General features: G+C 47.7%; 1 protein-coding gene across 1 annotated transcript in view; it reads left to right on the forward strand.

Moving 5' to 3' along the window:
• UBTD1 (ubiquitin domain containing 1) overlaps positions 1-22,517 on the forward strand; it is an 85,390-nt gene that overhangs the window by 59,607 nt on the left and 3,266 nt on the right. Inside the window, exon 2 of the mRNA XM_038744077.1 lies at positions 20,371-20,598. Coding sequence (XP_038600005.1) covers positions 20,371-20,598 — 228 coding nt within the window. The remainder of the gene's footprint in view (positions 1-20,370; positions 20,599-22,517) is intronic.

A 22,517-nucleotide genomic window follows, 5' to 3' on the forward strand; every position in this document is an offset into this window, starting at 1 on the left:
CTACCCAACAGCGGGCTCACAGTCTGTGTGAGCAAGGGATCGACAGGGTGAGGGGAGAGAGGGGCATTGTGTAGGTCCCCTCCCCACAGCCCATGTATACATGTTTGTACAGATTTATTACTCTATTTATTTTACTTATACATATTTACTATTCTATTTATTTTGTTAATGATGTCCATTTAGCTTTGTTTCTGACGACTTGACACCTGTCCACATGTTTTGTTTTGTTGTCTGTCTCCCCCTTCTAGACTGTGAGCCTGTTGTTAGGTAGGGACCATCTCTAGATGTTGCCAACATGTACTTCCCAAGCGCTTAGTATAGTGCCCTGCACACAGTAAGCGCTCAATAAATGTGATTGAATGAGTGAATGAATGAAGTATTGTAGGCTGGGTTGTAATGGCGGAGGGGTGAGGGTGGTAAGGGTGAAGAGAGCCAAGCTCTTGAAAGCCAGTGGTGAGGAGTTTCGGCTTGACGCGCAGATGAATGGGCAACCTTTGGAGGGTTTTGAAGAGTAGGGAGAGGTGTAGAATGATTTTTTAGGAAAATAATCTGGACAGCGGAGTGAAATATGGACTGGAGAGGTCAGAATTTGGGGGCAGAGAGGTCAGCGAGGAGGCAGATGGGAGATGGCGAGGTGAAAGGTGACTGCTTGGATCTGCGTGGTAGCAGTTGGGGCGGAGAGGAGGGAGCGAATTTTGGAAATGTTGTGGAAATAGAACCGACAGGTTAGTGACTGACTTTGTGTGTGGGCTGAAGGAGAGAGATGAGTCAGGGATAACGCTAAGATTGCCAGTTTGGGAGACAGGAAGGACTGCTCTGTGCCTCAGTTTCCTCATCTCTAAGATGAGGATTAAAAAGCTGTTCTCCCTCCCCCTTAGTCAGTGAGTCCCTGTGGGACAGAAACTGTCTGATCTGATTATATTGTATCTACTCCAGTGGATGGCACCGTAATAAGTGCTTAACCGTATGCCATGAGTATTATGACTATTCTGTCCAAGGAAGTTCCTTCTAGTGTTCAGAAAATGGTAAAAATAAATCCCAACTCCAACCCCAACCTCAGAGCACCCCCATTCCTCTCTGTTCCTCAAGTTTCTCTGCCGGTAAAGTCGGGTTGACTGGGGCGAGCCAAGCCCCTGAATGGGACAGTCCCAGAGCTCATGATAATTGTAAAAATTGTGGTGTTTCAGTGCTTACTATGTGCCAGGCACTGTACTAAGAGCTGGGGTAGCGTGGCATAATGGAAAGAGCACGGGCTTGGGAGTCAGAGGTCGTGGGTTCTAATGCTGGGTGTTACTTTGGGCAAGTCACTTCACTTCTCTGTGCCTCAGTTCCCTCATCTGTAAAATAGGGATTAAGACTGTGAGCTCCTCGTGGGACAACCTGATTACCTTGTATTTACCTCAGAGCTTATAACAGTGCTCGGCACATAGTAAGCGCTTAACAAATGCCATCGTTATTATTACAAGGTAATTGGGTTGGACAGAGTCCCCGTCTCACAATGGCTCAGTCTTAATCCCAATTTTAGAGATGAAATAACTGAGGTAACTTGCCCAAGGTCACACAAAAGACGGAGCAGAGCCGGAATTAGAACCCAGGTCCTTCTGAATCCCAGGCCCGGGCTCTACCCATTAGGCTGCGCTACTTGACGTCCACTCACCCCCAAAGGCCCCTCAGAGGTCCAGCTGCCTCCAGCCAGAGGAGGGAAGGGGGCCTCTAAACTGTAAGCTTGTTGTGGGCAGGGAATCTGTTTATTACTATAGTGTACTCTCCCAAGTGCTTAGTATAGTGCTCTGCGCACAGTAAGTGCTCAATAAATATTAGTTACGTGACCCCCCGAGCTTCAAGGCCCTACTGAGAGCTCACCTACTCCAGGAGGCCTTCCCAGACTGAGCCCCTTCCTTCCTCTCCCCCTCGTCCCCCTCTCCACCTGCCCATCTTCCCTCCTTCCCTTCCCCATAGCACCTGTATATATGTATATATGTTTGTACATATTTGTTACTGTATTTATTTTACTTGTACATATCTATTCTATTTTATTTTGTTAGTATGTTTGGTTTTGTTCTCTATCTCCCCCTTTTAGACTGTGAGCCCACTGTTGGGTAGGGACTGTCTCTACATGTTGCCAACTTGTACTTCCCAAGCGCCTAGTACAGTGCTCTGCACACAGTAAGCGCTCAATAAATACAATTGATTATGATGATGATGATGATTGACTGACTCTCTTGGTCCCAGGAAGAATGTGATATTCCGCGGGAAGAATTGGGCCCAGAGCTGCCCAGTCTGGACACTGGGGTAGCCGAGTGTGCTCACTTAGGGACTGATCACTCTCCCCCAGTGAGGAGCGTAATTCGGGGCCTTTTGGCCACGCGGCCCGTGGCCTGCGGCCTTCAGGGGGACAAATGGCTACTGTAGCAGCCTCCCCTGGGAATCTCACTGGCTTGGGGTGGGTCGGTGGAGGGTCATTCTGGGCTAAATCCCTGTGCCATAAATACCCACCGCTTTCTTCGGGTGTCTAAGCACTTCCAGGGGATTCAGGGAGGATTAAGTGGGACCTTTTCTCCCCAGTCATCGGCGTCCCTCGCGGACTGACCTTTGCCCAGTCATCATCATCATCATCAATCGTATTGAGCGCTTACTATGTGCAGAGCACTGTACTAAGCGCTTGGGAAGTACAAATTGGCAACATATAGAGACAGTCCCTACCCAACAGTGGGCTCACAGTCTAAAAGGGGGAGACAGAGAACAAAACCAAACATACTAACAAAATAAAATAAATAGGATAGATATGTACAAGTAAAATAAATAAAAAATAGAGTAATAAATATGTACAGACATATATACATATATACAGGTGCTGTGGGGAAGGGAAGGAGGTAAGATGGGGGGATGGAGAGGGGGACGAGGGGGAGAGGAAGGAAGAGGCTCAGTCTGGGAAGGCCTCCGGGAGGAGGTGAGCTCTCAGCAGAGCCTTGAAGGGAGGAAGAGAGCTAGCTTGGCGGAGGGGCAGAGGGAGGGCATTCCAGGCCCGGGGGATGACGTGGGCTGGGGGTCGATGGCGGGACAGGCGAGAACGAGGTACGGTGAGGAGATTAGCGGCAGAGGAGCGGAGGGTGCGGGCTGGGCTGGACAAGGAGAGAAGGGAGGTGAGGTAGGAGGGGGCGAGGGGATGGACAGCCTGGAAGCCCAGGGTGAGGAGTTTCTGCCTGATGCGCAGATTGATTGGTAGCCACTGGAGATTTTTGAGGAGGGGAGCAATATGCCCAGAGCGTTTCTGGACAGAGATAATCCGGGCAGCAGCATGAAGTATGGATTGAAGTGGGGAGAGACACGAGGATGGGAGATCAGAGAGAAGGCTGATACAGTAGTCCAGACGGGATAGGATGAGAGCTTGAACGAGCAGGGTAGCGGTTGGGATGGAGAGGAAAGGGCGGATCTTGGCAATGTTACGGAGCTGAGACTGGCAAGTTTTGGTGACGGCTTGGATGTGAGGGGTGACTGAGAGAGCGGAGTCGAGGATGACACCAAGATTGCGGGCTTGTGAGACGGGAAGGATGGTAATGCCTTGCCCGGGACCTATCAGCTAGCAAGGCCGGCACCTAAGCCGCTCCAGAACCCATGCGGGGCCGTGTCTGGCTCAGACCGTTGGTCGGCCCGCCCAGCCCGGTATTTCATCGTGTCCCCTCCTGGGGGTTTCGGGGCTAGCGTGAGCCTCGCCCGCCTCGCCCCCATCCGTGCCACGGTAGCAGAGGGACCGGGGTGGGGCGGGGAGAGGAAGGAGTGTGCCCAAGCCCCAGGACGGCCAGTCTTGTGTGGAGCCGGCCGAGCATCCCCTGAGGCTCCTGGCCAGTAGCACTGGGCATTTTGTACTCCGTCTCCCTCTTTTAGACTGTGAGCCCACTGGGGACTGTCTCTATATGTTGCCAACTTGTACTTCCCAAGCGCTTAGTACAGTGCTCTGCACACAGTAAGCGCACAATAAATACGATTGATTGATTGATTGATTGATTGACTCTGTGCCATGACCAGGCCGGACTGAGGACAGTGAAGGATAGGTCTCTTTGTGATGGTATTTGTTCGCTTACTATGTGCCAAGCACCGTTTTAAGCATAGGGGTAGATACAAGGTAATCGGGTCGGATACCATCCCTGTCCCACACGGGGCTCACAGTCTTAACTTCCATTTTACAGATGATGTAACTGAGGCCCAGAGAATAATAATAATAATGATGGCATTTGTTAAGCGCTTACTATGTGCAAAGCACATGGGCTGGAGGCCTTCCCAGACAGAGCCCCCTCCTTCCTCCCTCCCCTCCCCATGGCACCTGTATATATGTATATATGTTTGTACATATTTATTACTCTATTTTACTTGTACATATCTATTCTATTTATTTTATTTTGTTAATATGTTTGGTTTTGTTCTCTGTCTCCCCCTTCTAGACTGTGAGCCCATTGTTGGGTAGGGACTGTCTCTATATGTTGCCAACTTGTACTTCCCAAGCGCTTAGTACAGCACTCTGCACACAGTAAGCGCTCAATACGATTGATTGATTGATTAAGCGCTTACTATGTGCAAAGCACATGGGCTGGAGGCCTTCCCAGACAGAGCCTCCTCCTTCCTCTCCCCCCCATCCCTCCCGCCTTACCTCCCTCGCCTCCCCACGGCACCTGTATATATGTATATGCGTTTGTACATATTTATTACTCTATTTTATTTGTACATATTTATTCTATTTATTTTATTTTGTTAACATGTTTTGTTTTGTTCTCTGTCTCCCCCTTCTAGACTGCGAGCCTGCTGTTGGGTAGGGACCGTCTCTATATGTTGCCAACTTGTACTTCCCAAACGCTTAGTCCAGTGCTCTGCACACAGTAAGCACTCAATAAATACGATTGAATGAATGAATGAATGAAAGCACTGTTCTAAGCGCTGGGCTGGGGAGGATACAAGGTGATCAGGTTGTCCCAAGTGGGGCTAACAGTCTTAATCCCCATTTTACAGATGGGGACAGGAAAGCAGAGAGAAGCAGAGAAGAATAGAGAAGCAGCGTGGCTTAGTGGAAAGAGCACGAGATTTGAACCTCGGCTCCACCAATTGTCAGCTGTGTGACTTTGGGCAAGTCACTTAACTTCTCTGAGCCTCAGTTACCTCATCTGTAAAATGGGGATTAAGATTGTGAGCCCCCCGTGGGACAACCTGATCGCCTTGTATCCCCCCAGCGCTTAGAACAGTACATAGTAAGTGCTTAACAAATCATTATTATTATTATTCTTAATATTATTACAGATGAGGGAACTGAGGCATAGAGAAGTTAAGTGATTTGCCCAAAGTCACACAGTTGACAAGTGGCAGAGCCGGGATTTGAACCCATGACCTCTGACTCCGAAGCCCGTGTTCTTTCCACTGAGCCACGCTGCTTAGTGAAGTGACTTGCCCAAGGTCACCCAGCAGACAAGTGGCGGAGCCAGTGTTAAAACCCAGGCCCATGCTCTATTCACTTCACCATGCTGCTTCACTTGTCGGTACCTCAGTTCCCTCCTCTGTAAAATGCTGATTCTTTCCCCCTTCTTCCTCCTGCATAATTCATTCATTCAATCGTATTTATTGAGCGCTTACTGTGTGCAGAGCACTGGACTAAGTGCTTGGGAAGTACATGTTGGCAACATATAGAGACAGTCCCTACCCAACAATGGGCTCACAGTCTAGAAGAAGCAGCGTGGCTCAATGGAAAGAGCACGGGCTTTGGAGTCGGAGGTCATGGGTTCGAATCCCGACTCCGCCACATGTCTGCTGTGTGACCTTGGGCAAGTCACTTAACTTCTCTGAGCCTCAGTTATCTCATCTGTAAAATGGGTATTAAGACTGTGAACCCCACATGGGACAACCTGATCACTTTGTATCCCCCCCAGCGCTTAGAACAGTGCTTTGCACATAGTAAGCGCTTAACAAATGCCAACATTATTATTATTATTATTATTATTATTATTATTATTATTATTATTAGAAGGGGGAGACAGACAACAAAACAAAACATGTGGATGGGTGTCAAGTCGTCAGAACTGTGAGAGCCCCATGTGGGACAGGGACTGCATCCTACCTGATTGTTTTGTATCTACCCCACTGCTTAGGACAGTGCCTTGCACACAGTAAGCGCTCAATAAATACAATTGAATGAATGAAGCAGCGTGGCTCAGTGGAAAGAGCACGGGCTTGGGAGTCAGAGGTCATGAGTTCGAATCCCGACTCCACCTCATGTCTGCTGTGTGATCTTGGGCAAGTCACTTAACTTCTCTGGGCCTCAGTGACCTCATCTGTAAAATGGGGATTAAGACTGTGAGCCCCACGTGGGACAACCTGATCACCCTGTATCCTCACCAGCGCTTAGAACAGTGCTTTGCATGTAGTAAGCGCTTAACAAATGCCAATTATTATTATTATTATTATTATTATTATTATTATTATTATGGGTTCAAATCCCGGGTCCGCCACTTGTCAGCTGTGTGACTTTGGGCAAGTCACTTCACTTCTCTGGGCCTCAATCACCTCATCTGTAAAATGGGGATTAAGACTGTGAGCCCCCTGAGGGACAACCTGATATTGTACATATCTATTCTATTTATTTTATTTTGTTAATATGTTTTGTTTTGTTTCTCTGTCTCCCCCTTCTAGACTGTGAGCCCGCTGTTGGGTAGGGACCGTCTCTATGTGTTGCCAACTTGTACTTCCCAAGCACTTAGTACAGTGCTGTGCACACAGTAAGCGCTCAATAAATACAATTGATTGATTGATTGATTGATCACCTTGTAACCTCCCCAGCGCTTAGAACAGTGCTTTGCACATAGTAAGCGCTTAACAAATGCCATCATTATTATTATTCTGGGTTCAAATCCCGGCTCCGCCAACGGTCAGCTGTGTGACTTTGGGCAAGTCACTTAACTTCTCTGGGCCTCAGTTCCCTCATCTGTAAAACGGGGATTAAAACTGTGAGCCTCCCGTGGGACCACCTGATCGCCTTGTAACCTCCCCAGCGCTTAGAACAGTGCTTTGCACAGAGTAAGCGCTTAACAAATACCATCATTATTATTAGTAGTAATGAATTCATTCAATTGTATTTATTGAGTGCAGAGCACTGGACTAAGCGCTTGGGAAGTACAAGCATGGTAGTGCTTTGCCCACAGTAAGCGCTTAATAAATGCCACCATCATTATTATTCATTCTTTCATTCATTCATTCAGTCGTATTTATTGAGCGCTTACTGTGTGCAGAGCACTGGACTAAGCGCTTGGGAAGTACAAGTTGGCAACCTAGAGAGATGGTCCCTACCCAACAGTGGGCTATTAAAGTCAGAACCAAAGAACAGCGATAATTCTCGCAGAGGCTGTGAAGGAGAGGAGGGATGCAGCCCGGGAGCCCCCGGGGACTGTGCTAGGTGACCAAACCTGGAGTCGGGGCCCTGGGAGCAGCACATGTAGAAACAGGCCAGGTTTCCTAGCAGCGGCTGCCCTCCGAGAGGAATTAACGGGGCCAGGCGGGACCCCGGGGGCCACCCCGATTTTTTCAGCAAGTCTCCCTCCCCGCAGCAGGATTTATTCACCCCCATCTTGTCACACCGTGGCCCTTCAGCCCCCGACCCCAACGCCTCTGGGCCGCTTGCCCGGACCCCGCTGTGCCTTGTGGGCAGACCTCCTCGCTGGCGAGCTCCTTTCCCAGCATCATCATCGTAATAATAATAATAATAATGATGGCATTTATTAAGCGCTTACTATGTCCCTTTTAGACTGTGAGCCCACTGCTGGGTAGGGACTGTCTCTACGTGTTGCCAATTTGTACTTCCCAAGCGCTTAGTACAGTGCTCTGCACATAGTAAGCGCTCAATAAATACGATTGATGATGATGATGCAAAGCACTGTTCTAAACTCTGGAGAGGTTACGAGGTGATCAGGTTGTCCCCCGGTGGGTCACAGTCTTCATCCCCATTTGACAGATGAGGGAACTGAGGCCCAGAGAAGTGAAGTGTCTTGCCCAAAGTCACCCAGCTGACAAGTGGCGGAGCCGGAATTCGAACCCGTGACCTCCGACTCCAAAGCCCGGGCTCTTTCCACTGAGCCACGCTGCTAATCTGTCATCGAGAAGCTCCGTCGTCGAAGGGCTGCCCTTCTGGGGAGCCCTTGAAGTCCCCAATTTACTTGTATCCGCCCCAGCGCTTAGTACAGTGCCTGGCACGCAGCATGCACTTAACAAATAGCAGATTTATTTTTTTTTAGTATCCTGCTTAACCCCCAGAGCTGGCCCAGATCCTCCCGAACAAGACGTCCACAAAGCTCACTCTCTGCCCTTCCCCCATTGTCCCAGGGGTGATGTATTAGGAACCTTTCCCATTTCGGTGTTTGTATTGGTTCATCATTTCTGCAGTGGATTAATCTCCATTTCCTTGTATACGTGTGCCTCGTTGGTGATAATGAACGGTATTCGTTAAGGGTTTACCATATAATAATAATAATTTTGGTATTTGTTAAGCGCTTACTACATGCAAAGCACTGTTCTGAGCGCTGGGGAGGATACAAGGTGATCAGGTTGTCCCACGTGGGGCTCACAATCTCAATCCCCATTTTACAGATGAGGGAACTGAGGCACGGAGAAGTGAAGTGACTCGCCCAAAGTCACACAGCTGACAAGCGGCATGGCAGGCATTGTACTAAGCGCTGCCGTAGACGCACGTTTTTCTGGTCGGGCACCATCCCTGTCCCACCCGAGGCCCACAGTTTAGGAGGGAGAACGGGCTCTTCAGCCCCATTTTACAGATGAGGAGACTGAGGCCCAGAGAAGTTAAATGACTTGCCACAGGTCACAGACAGCAGAGCCAGGATTCGAACCCAGGTGCCCTGACTCCCGGGCCTGACTTCTTTCTTCTAGGCCTAGTGACTTCTCCCAAGGCAGGGCCCATGGCCTTACTTCAGTTTAGAAGTTTACTTATTTACCTCAGCTTTCTTCAGTTTAGAGCAGAAGGGTGCAATTCATAAATGGTTTCTGATGACGGTGGTGATGATAATAAATGCCATTATTATTATTATTATTATTATTATTATTATTATTATTATTAGCCTAGAGCAGGGAGACGTAGGACACCCGCAAGGGGCCTCAGCTTCCTCTTTTTGCTGCTCCTTTTTTTGTGTGGGGGTGTGATATTTGCTGATTCATTCATTCATTCAATCGTATTTATTGAGCGCTTACTGTGTGCAGAGCATTCCTCTTTTTGCTGCTCCTTTTTTTGTGTGGGGGTGTGATATTTGTTGATTCATTCATTCATTCAATCGTATTTATTGAGCGCTTACTATGTGCAGAGCATTCCTCTTTTTGCTGCTCCTTTTTTTGTGTGGGGGTTTGATATTTGTTGATTCATTCATTCATTTAATCGTATTTATTGAGCACTTACTGTGTGCAAAGCATTCCTCTTTTTGCTGCTCCTTTTTTTTGTGGGGGTGTGATATTTGTTCATTCATTCATTCATTCAATCGTATTTATTGAGCACTTACTGTGTGCAGAGCATTCCTCTTTTTTGCTGCTCCTTTTTTTTGTGGGGGTGTGATATTTGTTCATTCATTCATTCAATCGTATTTATTGAGCACTTACGGTGTGCAGAGCACTGGACTAAGCGCTTGGGAAGTACAAGTTTGCAACATATGGAGACGGTCCCTACCCAACAACGGGCTCACAGTCTAGAAGGGGGAGACGGACGACAAAACGAAACATGTCGACGTGTCCAAATCGTCAGAACAAATAGAATTAAAGCGATATGCACATCATTAACAAAATAACTAGTAAATATGTACAAGTAAAATAAATAGAGTAATAAAGCTGTACAAATATATACACAGGTTCTGTGGGGAGGGAAAGGAGGTAGGGCCGGGGGGATGGGGAGGAGGAGAGGAAAAAGGGGGCTCAGTCTGGGAAGGCCTCTTGGAGGAGGTGAGCTCTCAGGGCTTAGCACTTATTATGTGCCGTTCATTCATTCAATCGTATTTATTGAGCGCTTACTGTGTGCAGAGCACTGTACTAAACGCTGGGGAAGTACAAGTTGGCAACATAGAGAGACGGTCCTTACCCAACAACGGGCTCACAGTCTAGAAGGGGGAGACAGACAACAAAACAAAACATGTAGACAGGTGAACAAAACATGTAGACAGTTGACAGGCACAGTACTAAGCACTGGGGTAGATACATTTACTATTCTATTTATTTTATTTTGTTAATATATTTTGTTTTGTTGTTTGTCTCCCCCCTCTAGACTGTTAGCCCACTGTTGGGTAGGGACCGTCTCTATATGTTGCCAACTTGTACTCCCCAAGCGCTTAGTCCAGTGCTCTGCGCACAGTAAACACTCAATAAATATGATTGAATGAACGAATGAATACACGGTCATCAAGTTGGACATAGTCCATGTCCCAAGTAGGGCTCACAGTCATTCATTCATTCATTCATTCAGTAGTATTTATTGAGCACTTACTGTGTGCAGAGCACTGTACTAAGCACTTGGGAGAGTACACGTCGGCAACATACAGAGACGGTCCCTACCCAACAGTGGGCTCACAGTCTAGAAGGGGGAGACAGACAACAAAACAAAACATGTGGACAATCTTCATCGCCATTTTACAGATGAGGTAACTGAGGCCCAGAGAAGTTGCGATTGGCCCAAGATCATTCATTCATTCATTCATTCAATCGTATTTATTGAGCGCTTACTGTGTGCAGAGCACTGTACTAAGCGCTTGGGAAGTCCAAGTCGGCAACATATCGAGACAGTCCCTACCCAACAGCAGGCTCACAGTCTAGAAGGGGGATACAGACAGATGACACAATAGACGAGTGGTGGGGCCGGGATTAGAACCCAGGTCCTTCCCAACTCCCAGGCCCGTGCTCCACCCACTGGGCCGCACTGCTTCTGTGGCCCGTTTGGCCCAGCTGTTGTGCATTTCTGGCCCTCTCTCCCCTTTCCCCCCTGCGGCCCACAAATTCTCCCCAGTTCTGCCAACTTGACCGGAAGATGCAAAAAAGAATTGCGGCAAAATCATCATCAATCGTATTTATTGAGCGCTTACTGTGTGCAGAGCACTGTACTAAGCGCTTGGGAAGTACAATTTGGCAACATATAGAGACGGTCCCTACCCGACAGTGGGCTCACTGCCTCGCGGCAGGTCCGTCTGTGCTGGAAGTGGTTGAGGGGGTTCTCCTGGGCGGTGGGAGAACTTTGGGACAATGCCCAGTGCCACCACCTTGCACAAATCGTTGCTTAATAATAATGACGGCATTTATTAAGCGCTTACTATGTGCAAAGCACTGTGCTAAGCGCTGGGGAGGTTAGCCCCAGCCCCACAAGGTGATCAGGTTGTCCCACGTGGGGCTCACAGTCTTCATTCATTCATTCCTTCAATTGTATTTATTGAGCGCTTACTGTGTGCAGAGCACTGGACTAAGCGCTTGGGGAGTACAAGTCAGAAACATATAGAAATGGTCCCTACCCAACAATGGGCTCACAGTCTAGAAGGGGGAGACAGATGACAAAACAAAACCTGTATATATGTATATATGTTTGTACATATTTTTTACTCTATTTATTTATTTTATTTGTACATATCTATTCTATTTATTTTATTTTGTTAGTATGTTTGGTTTTGTTCTCTGTCTCCCCTTTTTAGACTGTGAGCCCACTGTTGGGTAGGGACTGTCTCTATATGTTGCCAGTTTGTACTTCCCAAGCGCTTAGTACAGTGCTCTGCACATAGTAAGCGCTCAATAAATACGATTGATGATGATGATGATGTAGACAGGTGTCAAAATCGTCAGAACAGATAGAATTAAGGCTATATGTTGCCAATTTGTACTTCCCAAGCGCTTAGTACAGTGCTCTGCACATAGTAAGCGCTCAATAAATACGATTGATGATGATTAACAAAATAAATAGAATTAGCAAATATGTACAAGTAAAATAGAGTAACAAATCTGTACAAATATATACAAGTGCTGTGCTATTATTAATTAATAATACTTATTGAGAAGCAGTGTGGCCTAGTAGATAGTGGAGGCTGGGAGTCAAAAGGACCTGGTTCTGACTCCTGCTTGCTGTGTGATCTTGGGCAAGTCGCTTCGCCTCTTTGGCCCTCATTCAGTCTTTATCCCCATTGTACAGATGAGGTAACTGAGGCCCAGAGAAGTGAAGTGACTTGCCCAAAGTCACCCAGCTGACAAGTGGCAGAGTCGGGATTTGAACCCACGACCTCTGACTCCAAAGCCCGGGCTCTTTCCACTGAGCCATGCTGCTTCTCTGTGGGCTTAAACTGCTAGAGAAGCAGCGTGGCTCAGTGGAAAGAGCCCGGGCTCTGGAGTCAGAGGTCATGGGTTCAAATCCCAGTTCCGCCACTTGTCAGCTGTGTGACTTTGGACAAGGCACTTGACTTCTCTGGGCCTCAGTTACCTCATCTGGAAAATGGGGATGAAGACTGTGAGCCCCACGTGGGATCGCTTTGTATCTATCCCAGGTGATCACCTGATCATCTTGTATCTATCCCAGGTGATCACCTGATCATCTTGTATCCATCCCAGCGCTTAGAACAGTGCTTTGCACATAGTAAGCGCTTAATAAATTCCATTATTATTATTATTATTAATATTAATTACTAACTTTCGGGGGAACTGAGTGTAGGGCCCACGGCGGCCCAGAGCTCCAGGGGCGCCCTCTGCTGGCCACCAGTACTCGATGCCGCTTCTTCATTCATTCATTCAGTTCATTCATTCATTCAATCGTATTTATTGAGCGCTTACTGTGTGCAGAGCACTCTACTAAGCGCTTGGGAAGTCAACGTTGGCAACATGTAGAGACGGTCCGTACCCAACAACGGGCTCACAGTCTAGAAGAGGCTAGAAGAGGGAGACAGACAACAAAACAAAACATGTAGACAGGTGTATTTGAGCGCTTACTGTGTGCAAGTTTGTTTATTTGTATTTATAGAAATTTATTCTATTATATACTTCTATTTATTCTGATGACTTGACGCCGGTCCCTACCCAACAACGGGCCCACAGTCTAGAAGGGGGAGACAGACAACAAAACAAAGCATGTAGACAGGTGTATTTGAGCGCTTACTGTTTGCAAATTTGTTTATTTGTATTTATAGAAATTTATTCTATTATATACTTCTATTTATTCTGATGAGTTGACGCTGGTCCCTACCCAACAACGGGCCCACAGTCTAGAAGGGGGAGACAGACAACAAAACAAAACATGTAGATAGGTGTATTTGAGCGCTTACTGTGTGCAAGTTTATTTCTATTTATAGAAATTTATTCTATTATATACTTCTATTTATTCTGATGACTTGACACCTGTCCACATGTTTTGTTTTGTCGTCTGTCTCCCCCTTCTAGACTGTGAGCCCGTTGTTGGGTAGGGACCGTCTCTATATGTTGCCAACTTGTACTTCCCAAGCGCTTGGTACAGTGCTCTGCACACAGTAAGCGGTCAATAAATACGATTGAATGAATGAATGAATGTTGCCGACTTGTACTTCCCAAGCGCTTAGTACAGTGCTCTGCACACAGTAAGCGCTCAATAAATACGATTGAATGAATGAATGCAAAGCTCTGTACTAAGCGCTTGGGAGGGTACAATATAAAACAACAGACACATTCCTGCTCACAACGAGCTCACAGTCTAGATTTTGACACCTGTCTACGTGTTTGCTTTGTCGTCTGTCTCCCCCCTCTAATAATAATAACAATAATGTTGGTGTTTGTTAAGCGCTTACTATGTGCCAAGCACTGTTCTAAGCGCTGGGGTGAGGTCCAAGGTAATCAGGTTGTCCCACGTGGGGCTCACAGTCTTCGTCCCCATTTTACAGATGAGGTCACTGAGGCACAGAGAAGTGAAGTGACTTGCCCAAGGTCACACAGCTGACAAGTGGCAGAGGCGGGATTAGAACCCACAACCTCTAACTCCCAAGCCCGGGCTCTTTCCACTAAGCCATGCTGCTCTAGACTGTGAGCCCGCTGTTGGGTAGGGGCCGTCTCTATATGTTGCCGACTTGTACTTCCCAAGTGCTTAGTACAGTGCTCTGTGCAAAGTAAGTGCTCAATAAATACGATTGAATGAATGAATGAGTAGAGGGGGAATAGACTGCTTAGGGTTGGAATGCAGTGTAGACCGATTATTTTTAGATTATTTACTTTTAGACTGTGAGCCCACTATTGGGTAGGGACTGTCTCTATATGTTGCCAACTTGTACTTCCCAAGCACTTAATACAGTGCTCTGCACACAGTAAGCGCTCAATAAATACGATTGATGATGATTATTTTGCCATCTAGGGATCTGCAGTAAATTAATCAGTCAATCAGTGGGTGCAGAGCACTGTTCTAAGCGCTTGGGAGAGTACAGTTCAACAGAGTCGGCCGACACGGTCTCTCCCCACAAGGCAAGCAGCTTGGCCTGGTGGAAAGAACACAAACCTGGAGCCAGAGGACCTGGGTTTTAATCCCGGCTCTGCCACTTGTCTGCTAATAATAATAATAATAATAATAATAATAATAATAATAATAGCATTTATTAAGTGCTTACTATGTGCAAAGCACCGTTCTAAGCGCTGGCGAGGTTACAAGGTGATCAGATTGTCCCACATTGGGCTCACAGTCTTCATCCCCATTTTCCAGATGAGGTAACTGAGGCACAGAGAAGTGAAGTGACTTGCCCAAAGTCACACAGCTGACAAGCGGCGGAGCCGGGATTTGACCTTATGTGACCTGGGGCAAGTCTTTTCATTTCTCCGTGCCTCTGGTACCTCATCTGGAAAATGGGGATTCAATACTGCTTATGTGACCTTTGGGCAAGTCACTTCATTTCTCTGTGCCTCAGTTACCTCATCTGTAAAATGAGGATTCAGTTCCTGTTTTCGTGAGCCCCGTGTGGGACCTGATAATAATAATAATAGTAACAATGGCATTTATTAAGCGCTTACTATGTGCAAAGCACTGTTCTAAGCGCTGGGGAGGTTACAAGGTTGTCCCACGGAGGGCTCACAGTCTTAATCCCCATTTTACAAACGAGGTAACTGAGGCACAGAGATAATCTTGTATCTACCCCAGTGCTTAGTACCAGGTTTGGAATCCAGGAAGTGTTTAACAAATACTACAATTATTAAGGAGCTTAGTGTCTAGAGGGAGTAAAAATTAGGCAGTGGCAGGCAGAGCGATGGGTTTTCGGTTGCATCTTTAGCCAAAACTGTAATAATTATAATAATGATGGTATTTGTTAAGCGCTTACTATGTGCAAAGCACCGTTCTAAGCGCTGGGGAGGTTACAAGGTGATCAGGTTGTCCCACGGGAGGCTCACAGTTTTAATCCCCATTTTACAGATGAAGTAACTGAGGCAAAGAGAAGTTGAGTTGCCCAAAGTCACACAGCTGACGGTTGGCGGAGCCGGGATTTGAACCCCTGACCTCTGACTCCAAAGCCACGCTGCTTCTCCAGCGTGTAGGCTGTAAGCTCAGCGTGGGCAGGGAACGTGTCTATTTATTGTTACATCGTACTCTCCCAAGCGCTTAATACAGTGCTCGGCACCCAGTACACGCTCAATAAATACGACTGAATGAATAATGAGAGTTGCTGTGGTGTGTAAAATTGCAGGTGGGAGGGTTTCCCGCAATAACAGGGTCTCCAGATTCATTCATCCATTCAGTCGTATTTATTGAGCGCTTACTGTGGGCAGATTCAGACTCGGCAGTGGAGACAGAACATCATCATCATCATCAATCGTATTTATAGAGCGCTTACTGTGTGCAGAGCACTGTACTAAGCGCTTGGGAAGTACAAATTGGCAACATGTAGAGAGAGTCCCTACCCAACAGTGGGCTCACAGTCTAAAAGGGGGAGACAGAGAACAAGACCAAACATACTAACAAAATAAAAGAAATAGAATAGATATGTACAAATAAAGTAAATAAATAAATAGAGTAATCATCATCGTCATCATCAATCGTATTTATTTATTGAGCGCTTACTATGTGCAGAGCACTGTACTAAGCGCTTGGGAAGTACAAATTGGCAACATATAGAGACAGTCCTTGCCCAACAGTGGGCTCATAGTCTAAAAGGGGGAGACAGAGAACAAAACCAAACATACTAACAAAATAAAATAAATAGAATAGATGTGTACAAATAAAATAGAGTAATAAATATGTACAAACATATATACATATGTACAAACATATATACATAATAAATATGTAGAAGCATATATACATATATACAGGTGCTGTGGGGAAGGGAAGGAGGTAAGATGGGGGGGATGGAGAGGGGGGACGAGGGGGAGAGGAAGGAAGGGGCTCAGTGTGGGAAGGCCTCCTGGAGGAGGTGAGCTCTCAGTAGGGCCTTGAAGGGAACATGCTGGGGTGGCAGGGAGTGCGAGGGATGATTCATCGGTGGTCCCATCCCTCCCTTCCCATCCCCTCCATGCAGCGGGGAGCAGAGGCGGGATGGGACGGAACTACCCCATTCCTACTCCCCAACTCCTGAGGTTTGGCTGTAGGCTTTCAACTGCAGCCCCAGGAGCTCACAGCTTAGTCCACGCTGAGGAATAATAATAATAATGATAATAGTAATGGGATTTGTTTGGTGCTTACTATGTGCCAGGCACTGTCCTCAACACCGGGGTGGGATACAAGCAAATCGGGTTGGACACATGTCCCACTTGGGGGAAAGAGCCTGGGCTTGGGAGCCAGAGGTTGTCATCATCATCATCAATCGTATTTATTGAGCGCTTACGGTGTGCAGAGCACTGTACTAAGCACTTGGGAAGTACAAGTCGGCAACATATAGAGACAGTCCCTACCCAACAGTGGGCTCACAGTCTAAAAGGGGGACAGAGAACAAAACCATACTAACAAAATAAAATAAATAGAATAGATATGTACAAGTAAAATAAATAAATAGAGTAATAAAAATGTACAAACATATATACATATATCCCCCCCAGTGCTTAGAACAGTGCTTTGCACATAAAATAAAAATAAAATAATAAATGATGGCATTTATTAAGCGCTTACTATGTGCAAAGCACTGTTCTAAGCACTGGGGAGGTTCCAAGGTGATCAGGTTGTCCCCCGGGGGGGCTCGCAGTCTTCATCCCCATTTTCCAGATGAGGGAACTGAGGCCCAGAGAAGTGAAGTGACTTGCCCAAAGTCACCCAGCTGACAGTTGGAGGAGCCAGGATTTGATGATGATGGCATTTATTAAGCGCTTACTATGTGCAAAGCACTGTTCTAAGCGCTGGGGAGGTTCCAAGGTGATCAGGTTGTCCCCCGGGGGGCTCACAGTCTTCATCCCCATTTTCCAGATGAGGGAACTGAGGCCCAGAGAAGTGAAGTGACTTGCCCAAAGTCACCCAGCTGACAGTTGGAGGAGCCAGGATTTGATGATGATGGCATTTATTAAGCGCTTACTATGTGCAAAGCACTGTTCTAAGCGCTGGGGAGGTTCCAAGGTGATCAGGTTGTCCCCTGGGGGGGCTCGCAGTCTTCATCCCCATTTTCCAGATGAGGGAACTGAGGCCCAGAGAAGTGAAGTGACTTGCCCAAAGTCACCCAGCTGACAGTTGGAGGAGCCAGGATTTGATGATGATGGCATTTATTAAGCGCTTACTATGTGCAAAGCACTGTTCTAAGCGCTGGGGAGGTTCCAAGGTGATCAGGTTGTCCCCCGGGGAGCTCGCAGTCTTCATCCCCATTTTCCAGATGAGGGAACTGAGGCCCAGAGAAGTGAAGTGACTTGCCCGAAGTCACCCAGCTGACAGTTGGCGGAGCCGGGATTTGAACCCATGCCCTCTGACTCCAAAGCCCGGGCTCTTTCCACTGAGCCACGCTGCTTCTCGCTTAACAAATGCCATCATCATCATTATTATTATCCCTGTTTTACAGATGAGGTGACTTGGGCCAGACAAGTGAAATAAATTGCCTCAAGTCACACAGCAGACATGTGGCGGAGGCGGGATTAGAACCCGGGTCCTTCTGATTCCCAGGCCCGTGCTCTAGCCATTATGCCACACCGCTTGCCATCACCCACTGATGCACAAGCCGGGGGCTAGTGGAAAACTCACCTGGCAACCTCGGGGGGAACCTGTCCTCCCTGCAGACCGTCTTCTCGACTGTGAGCCCACTGGTGGGTAGGGACTGTCCCTATTTGTTGCCTTTCAAGACTGTAAGCTCTTTTTTCCCCCGTGGTATTTGTGAAGCGCTTATTAGGTGCCAGGCAGTGTCCTGAACGCCGGGGCTAGTCAGGTTGGAGCCCACATGGGGCTTACAGCCTCAATCCCCATTTTACCGATGAGATAACTGAGACCCAGAGAAGTGAAGTGACTAGCCCGAGGTCACCCAGCAGACACGTGGCAGAGTGGGATTTGAACCCGCATCCCCTGCCTCCCAAGCCAGGGCTCTATCCACTAGGCCGTGCCGCTTCTTCGTTGTGGGAAGGGAGTATTTCTCCCAACTCTGTTTTATTGTACTCTGCCAAGCGCTTAGTAGAGTGTTCTGCATATAGTAAGTGCTCAATAGATAATAATAATGGCATTTATGGAGAAGCAGCGTGGCTCAGTGAAAAGAGCACGGGCTTGGGAGTCAGAGGTCATGGGTTCGAATCCCGGCTCTGCCACTTGTCAGCTGTGTGACCTTGGGCAAGCCATTTAACTTCTCTGTGCCTCAGTTACCTCATCTGTAAAATGGGGATTAAGACTGTGAGCCCCGCGTGGGACCACCTGATCACCTTGTATCCCCCCAGCGCTTAGAACAGTGCTTTGCACATAGTAAGCGCTTAACAAATACCAACATTATTATTATTATTATTATTATTATTATTATTTATTAAGTGCTTACTATGTGCAAAGCACTGTTCTAAGCGCTGGGGAGGTTACAAATAAATAAATAAATAAATAATGATGGCATTTATTAAGCGCTTACTATGTGCAAAGCACTGTTCCAAGCGCTGGGGAGGTTACAAGGTGATAAAGTTGTCCCACAGGGGGCTCCCAGTCTTAATCCCCATTTTACAGGTGAGGAAACTGAGGCCCAGAGAAGTGAAGTGACTTGCCCAAAGTCACACAGCTGACGATTGCCAGAGCTGGGATCCGAACCCACGACCTCTGACTCCAAAGCCCGGGCTCTTTCCACTGAGCCACGCTGCTTCTCATGATCATGATGATCATGATGCCATTCGTTGTTGTCTCATCTGTCTCCCCCTTCTAGACTGTGAGCCCGCTGTTGGGTAGGGACCGTCTCTCGATGTTGCCAACTTGGACTTCCCAAGCGCTTAGTCCGGTGCTCCGCACACAGTAAGCGCTCAATAAATACGACTGACTGACTGACTGAATGAACGCAGACACTAACTCCTCTCCATCTGGCCGGGGAAGGCGGTGGCTGCGGGATTTTCCCGGCAGGAGGGAGAAGGGTCCGGCGGGGGTGAGTCGGTGGACGGAGCGGGGACTGAGCCAGCGTGGCTCAGTGGAAAGAGCCCGGGCTTTGGAGTCAGAGTTCATGGGTTCGAATCCCGCTCCGCCAATTGGCAGCTGGGTGACTTTGGGCAAGTCCTCGTTCTCGCCTGTCCCGCCATCAACCCCCGACCCACGTCATCCCCCGGGCCTGGAATGCCCTCCCTCTGCCCATCCGCCAAGCTAGCTCTCTTCCTCCCTTCAAGGCCCTGCTGAGAGCTCACCTCCTCCAGGAGGCCTTCCCACACTGAGCCCCTTCCTTCCTCTCCCCCTCATCCCCCTCTCCATCCCCCCCATCTCACCTCCTTCCCTTCCCCACATCACCTGTATATATGTATATATGTTTGTACAGATTAATTACTCTATTTATTTATTTATTTATTTATTTATTTATTTATTTATTCTACTTGTACATATCTATTCTATTTATTTTATTTTGTTAGTATGTTTGGTTTTGTTCTCTGTCTCCCCCTTTTAGACTGTGAGCCCACTGTTGGGTAGGGACTGTATATGTTGCCAATTTGTACTTCCCAAGCGCTTAGTACAGTGCTCTGCACATAGTAAGCGCTCAATAAACACGATTGATGATGATGATGAAGTCCCGCAACCTCTCTGGGCCTCAGTTCCCTCATCTTTCAAAAGGGGATTAAGATTGTGAGCCCCCCGTGGGACAACCTGATCACCTCGGAACCTCCCCAGCGCTTAGAACAGTGCTTTGCACATAGTAAGTGCTTAATAAATGCCATCATCGTTATTATTAAAGCACTCAGTACAGTGCTCTGCACACAGTGAGCGCTCAATCAATACGATTGATGATGAACGCGCCTCCACCCCTGTGCCCCTCGCAGGCCGCAACGAGCCCCTGAAGAAGGAGCGGCCCAAGTGGAAGAGCGACTACCCCATGACGGGCGGGCAGCTGCGCAGCAAGCGGGATGAGTTTTGGGACACCGCGCCCGCCTTCGAAGGCCGTAAGGAGATCTGGGATGCGCTGAAGGCCGCCGCTTACGCCGTGGAGGCCAACGACCATGAGCTGGCCCAAGCCATCCTGGATGGGGCCAACATCACTCTGCCCCACGGTAAGCGGGCAGGGGTGGGCAGGAGGAAAAGAAAGACTCGCCCCTCCTCAGAAAGCAACAGGGGCCTCCCACAGCACAGAAAGAAATTCCTAACCCTTAATTTCAGGCTTCTCCACTAGCTTTCTCCATCTGACACGTCCTCTGTCCTCACTTGCTACTTCCCATTCATTCAGTCGTATTTATTGAGCGCTTACTGTGTGCGGAGCACTGGACTAAGCACTTGGGAAGTGCAAGTCGGCAACGTATAGAGACGGCCCCTACCCAACAGCGGGCTCACAGTCTAGAAGATTCGGTCGTAGTAGTAGCGGTGGTAGTAAATCAATCAATCGTGTTTATTGAGCGCTTACTGTGTGCGGAGCACTGGACTAAGCACTTGGGAAGTATAAGTCGGCAGCATATAGAGACGGTCCCTACCCCACAACGGGCTCACAGTCTAGAAGATTTGGTCGTAGTAGTAGCAGTGGTAGTAAATCAATCGTATTTATTGAGCGCTTACTGTGTGCAGAGCACTGGACTAAGCACTTGGGAAGTACAAGGTGGCAACATATAGAGACGGTCCCTACCCAACAACAGGCTCACAGTCTAGAAGATTCAGTCGTAGTAGTAGTGGTGATAATAATAATAATAATAATAATAATAACAATAATAATAATAATAATAATATTGGTATTTGTTAAGCGCTTACTATGTGCAAAGCACTGTTCTAAGCGCTGGGGAGGATACAAGGTGATCAGGTTGCCCCACGTGGGGCTCACGGTCTTAGTCCCCGTTTTACAGATGAGGTAACTGAGGCTCAGAGAAGTGAAGTGACCTGCCCAAGGTCACACAGCAGACATGTGGTGGAGCCGGGATTCGAACCCATGACCTCTGACTCCAAAGCCCGGGCTCTTTCCGCTGAGCCATGCTGCTTCTCATTGAGCGCTTACTGTGTGCAGAGCACTGGACTAAGCAGTTGGGAAGTGCAAGTCGGCAACCTATAGAGACAGTCCCTACCCAACAACGGGCTTACAGTCTAGAAGATTCAGCCGTAGTAGTGGTGGTGGTAGTAAATCAATCAATCGTATTTATTGAGCGCTTACTGCTTGCGGAGCACTGGACTAAGCACTTGGGAAGTACAAGTCGGCAACATAGAGAGGCGGTCCCTACCCAACAACGGGCTCACAGTCTAGAAGATTCAGTCGTAGTAATAGTGGTGGTAGTAATAATAATAATAATAATAATAATGATGTTGGTATTTGTTAAGCGCTTACTTTGTGCAAAGCACTGTTCAAAGCGCTGGGAAGGACACAAGGTGATCAGGTTGTCCCATGTGGGGCTCACAGTCTTAATCCCCATTTTACAGATGAGGTAACTGAGGCCCAGAGAAGTGAAGTGACTTGCCCAAAGTCACACAGCTGGCAAGCTGCGGAGCCGGGATTTGAACCCATGACCTCTGACTCCCAAACCCGTGCTCTTTCCACTGAGCCACGCTGCTTCTCAGAGTGCCCACTGCGTCTAACTCACTGTACTAAGCGCTTGAGAAAGCACAGTAGAAGCCCGAGACACGTCCCTTGTCCACAGGAATTTGCACTCAATCTGGAGAAACAGACGTGAAAATATTTTCAGGTGGGATAAACAAAATAAATACGTTGACTGTACATTCATTTACAGTAGAGAAGCAGCATGGCTCAGTGGAAAGAGCACGGGGGAGTCAGAGGTCATGGGTTCAAATCCCGGCTCCGCCGACTGTCAGCTGTGTGACTTTGGGCAAGTCACTTCACTTCTGTGGGCCTCAGTTCCCCCATCCGTAAAATGGGGATGAAGACTGTGAGCCCCACGTGGGGCAACCTGATCACCTCGTATCCTCCCCAGTGCTTTGCACATAGTAAGTGCTTAATAAATGCCATTATTATTATTATTCATTTATTCATTTGGATTTA

The sequence above is a fragment of the Tachyglossus aculeatus genome, chromosome 3 (genome assembly GCF_015852505.1).
Source record: "Tachyglossus aculeatus isolate mTacAcu1 chromosome 3, mTacAcu1.pri, whole genome shotgun sequence".
Lineage (NCBI taxonomy): Eukaryota > Metazoa > Chordata > Mammalia > Monotremata > Tachyglossidae > Tachyglossus > Tachyglossus aculeatus.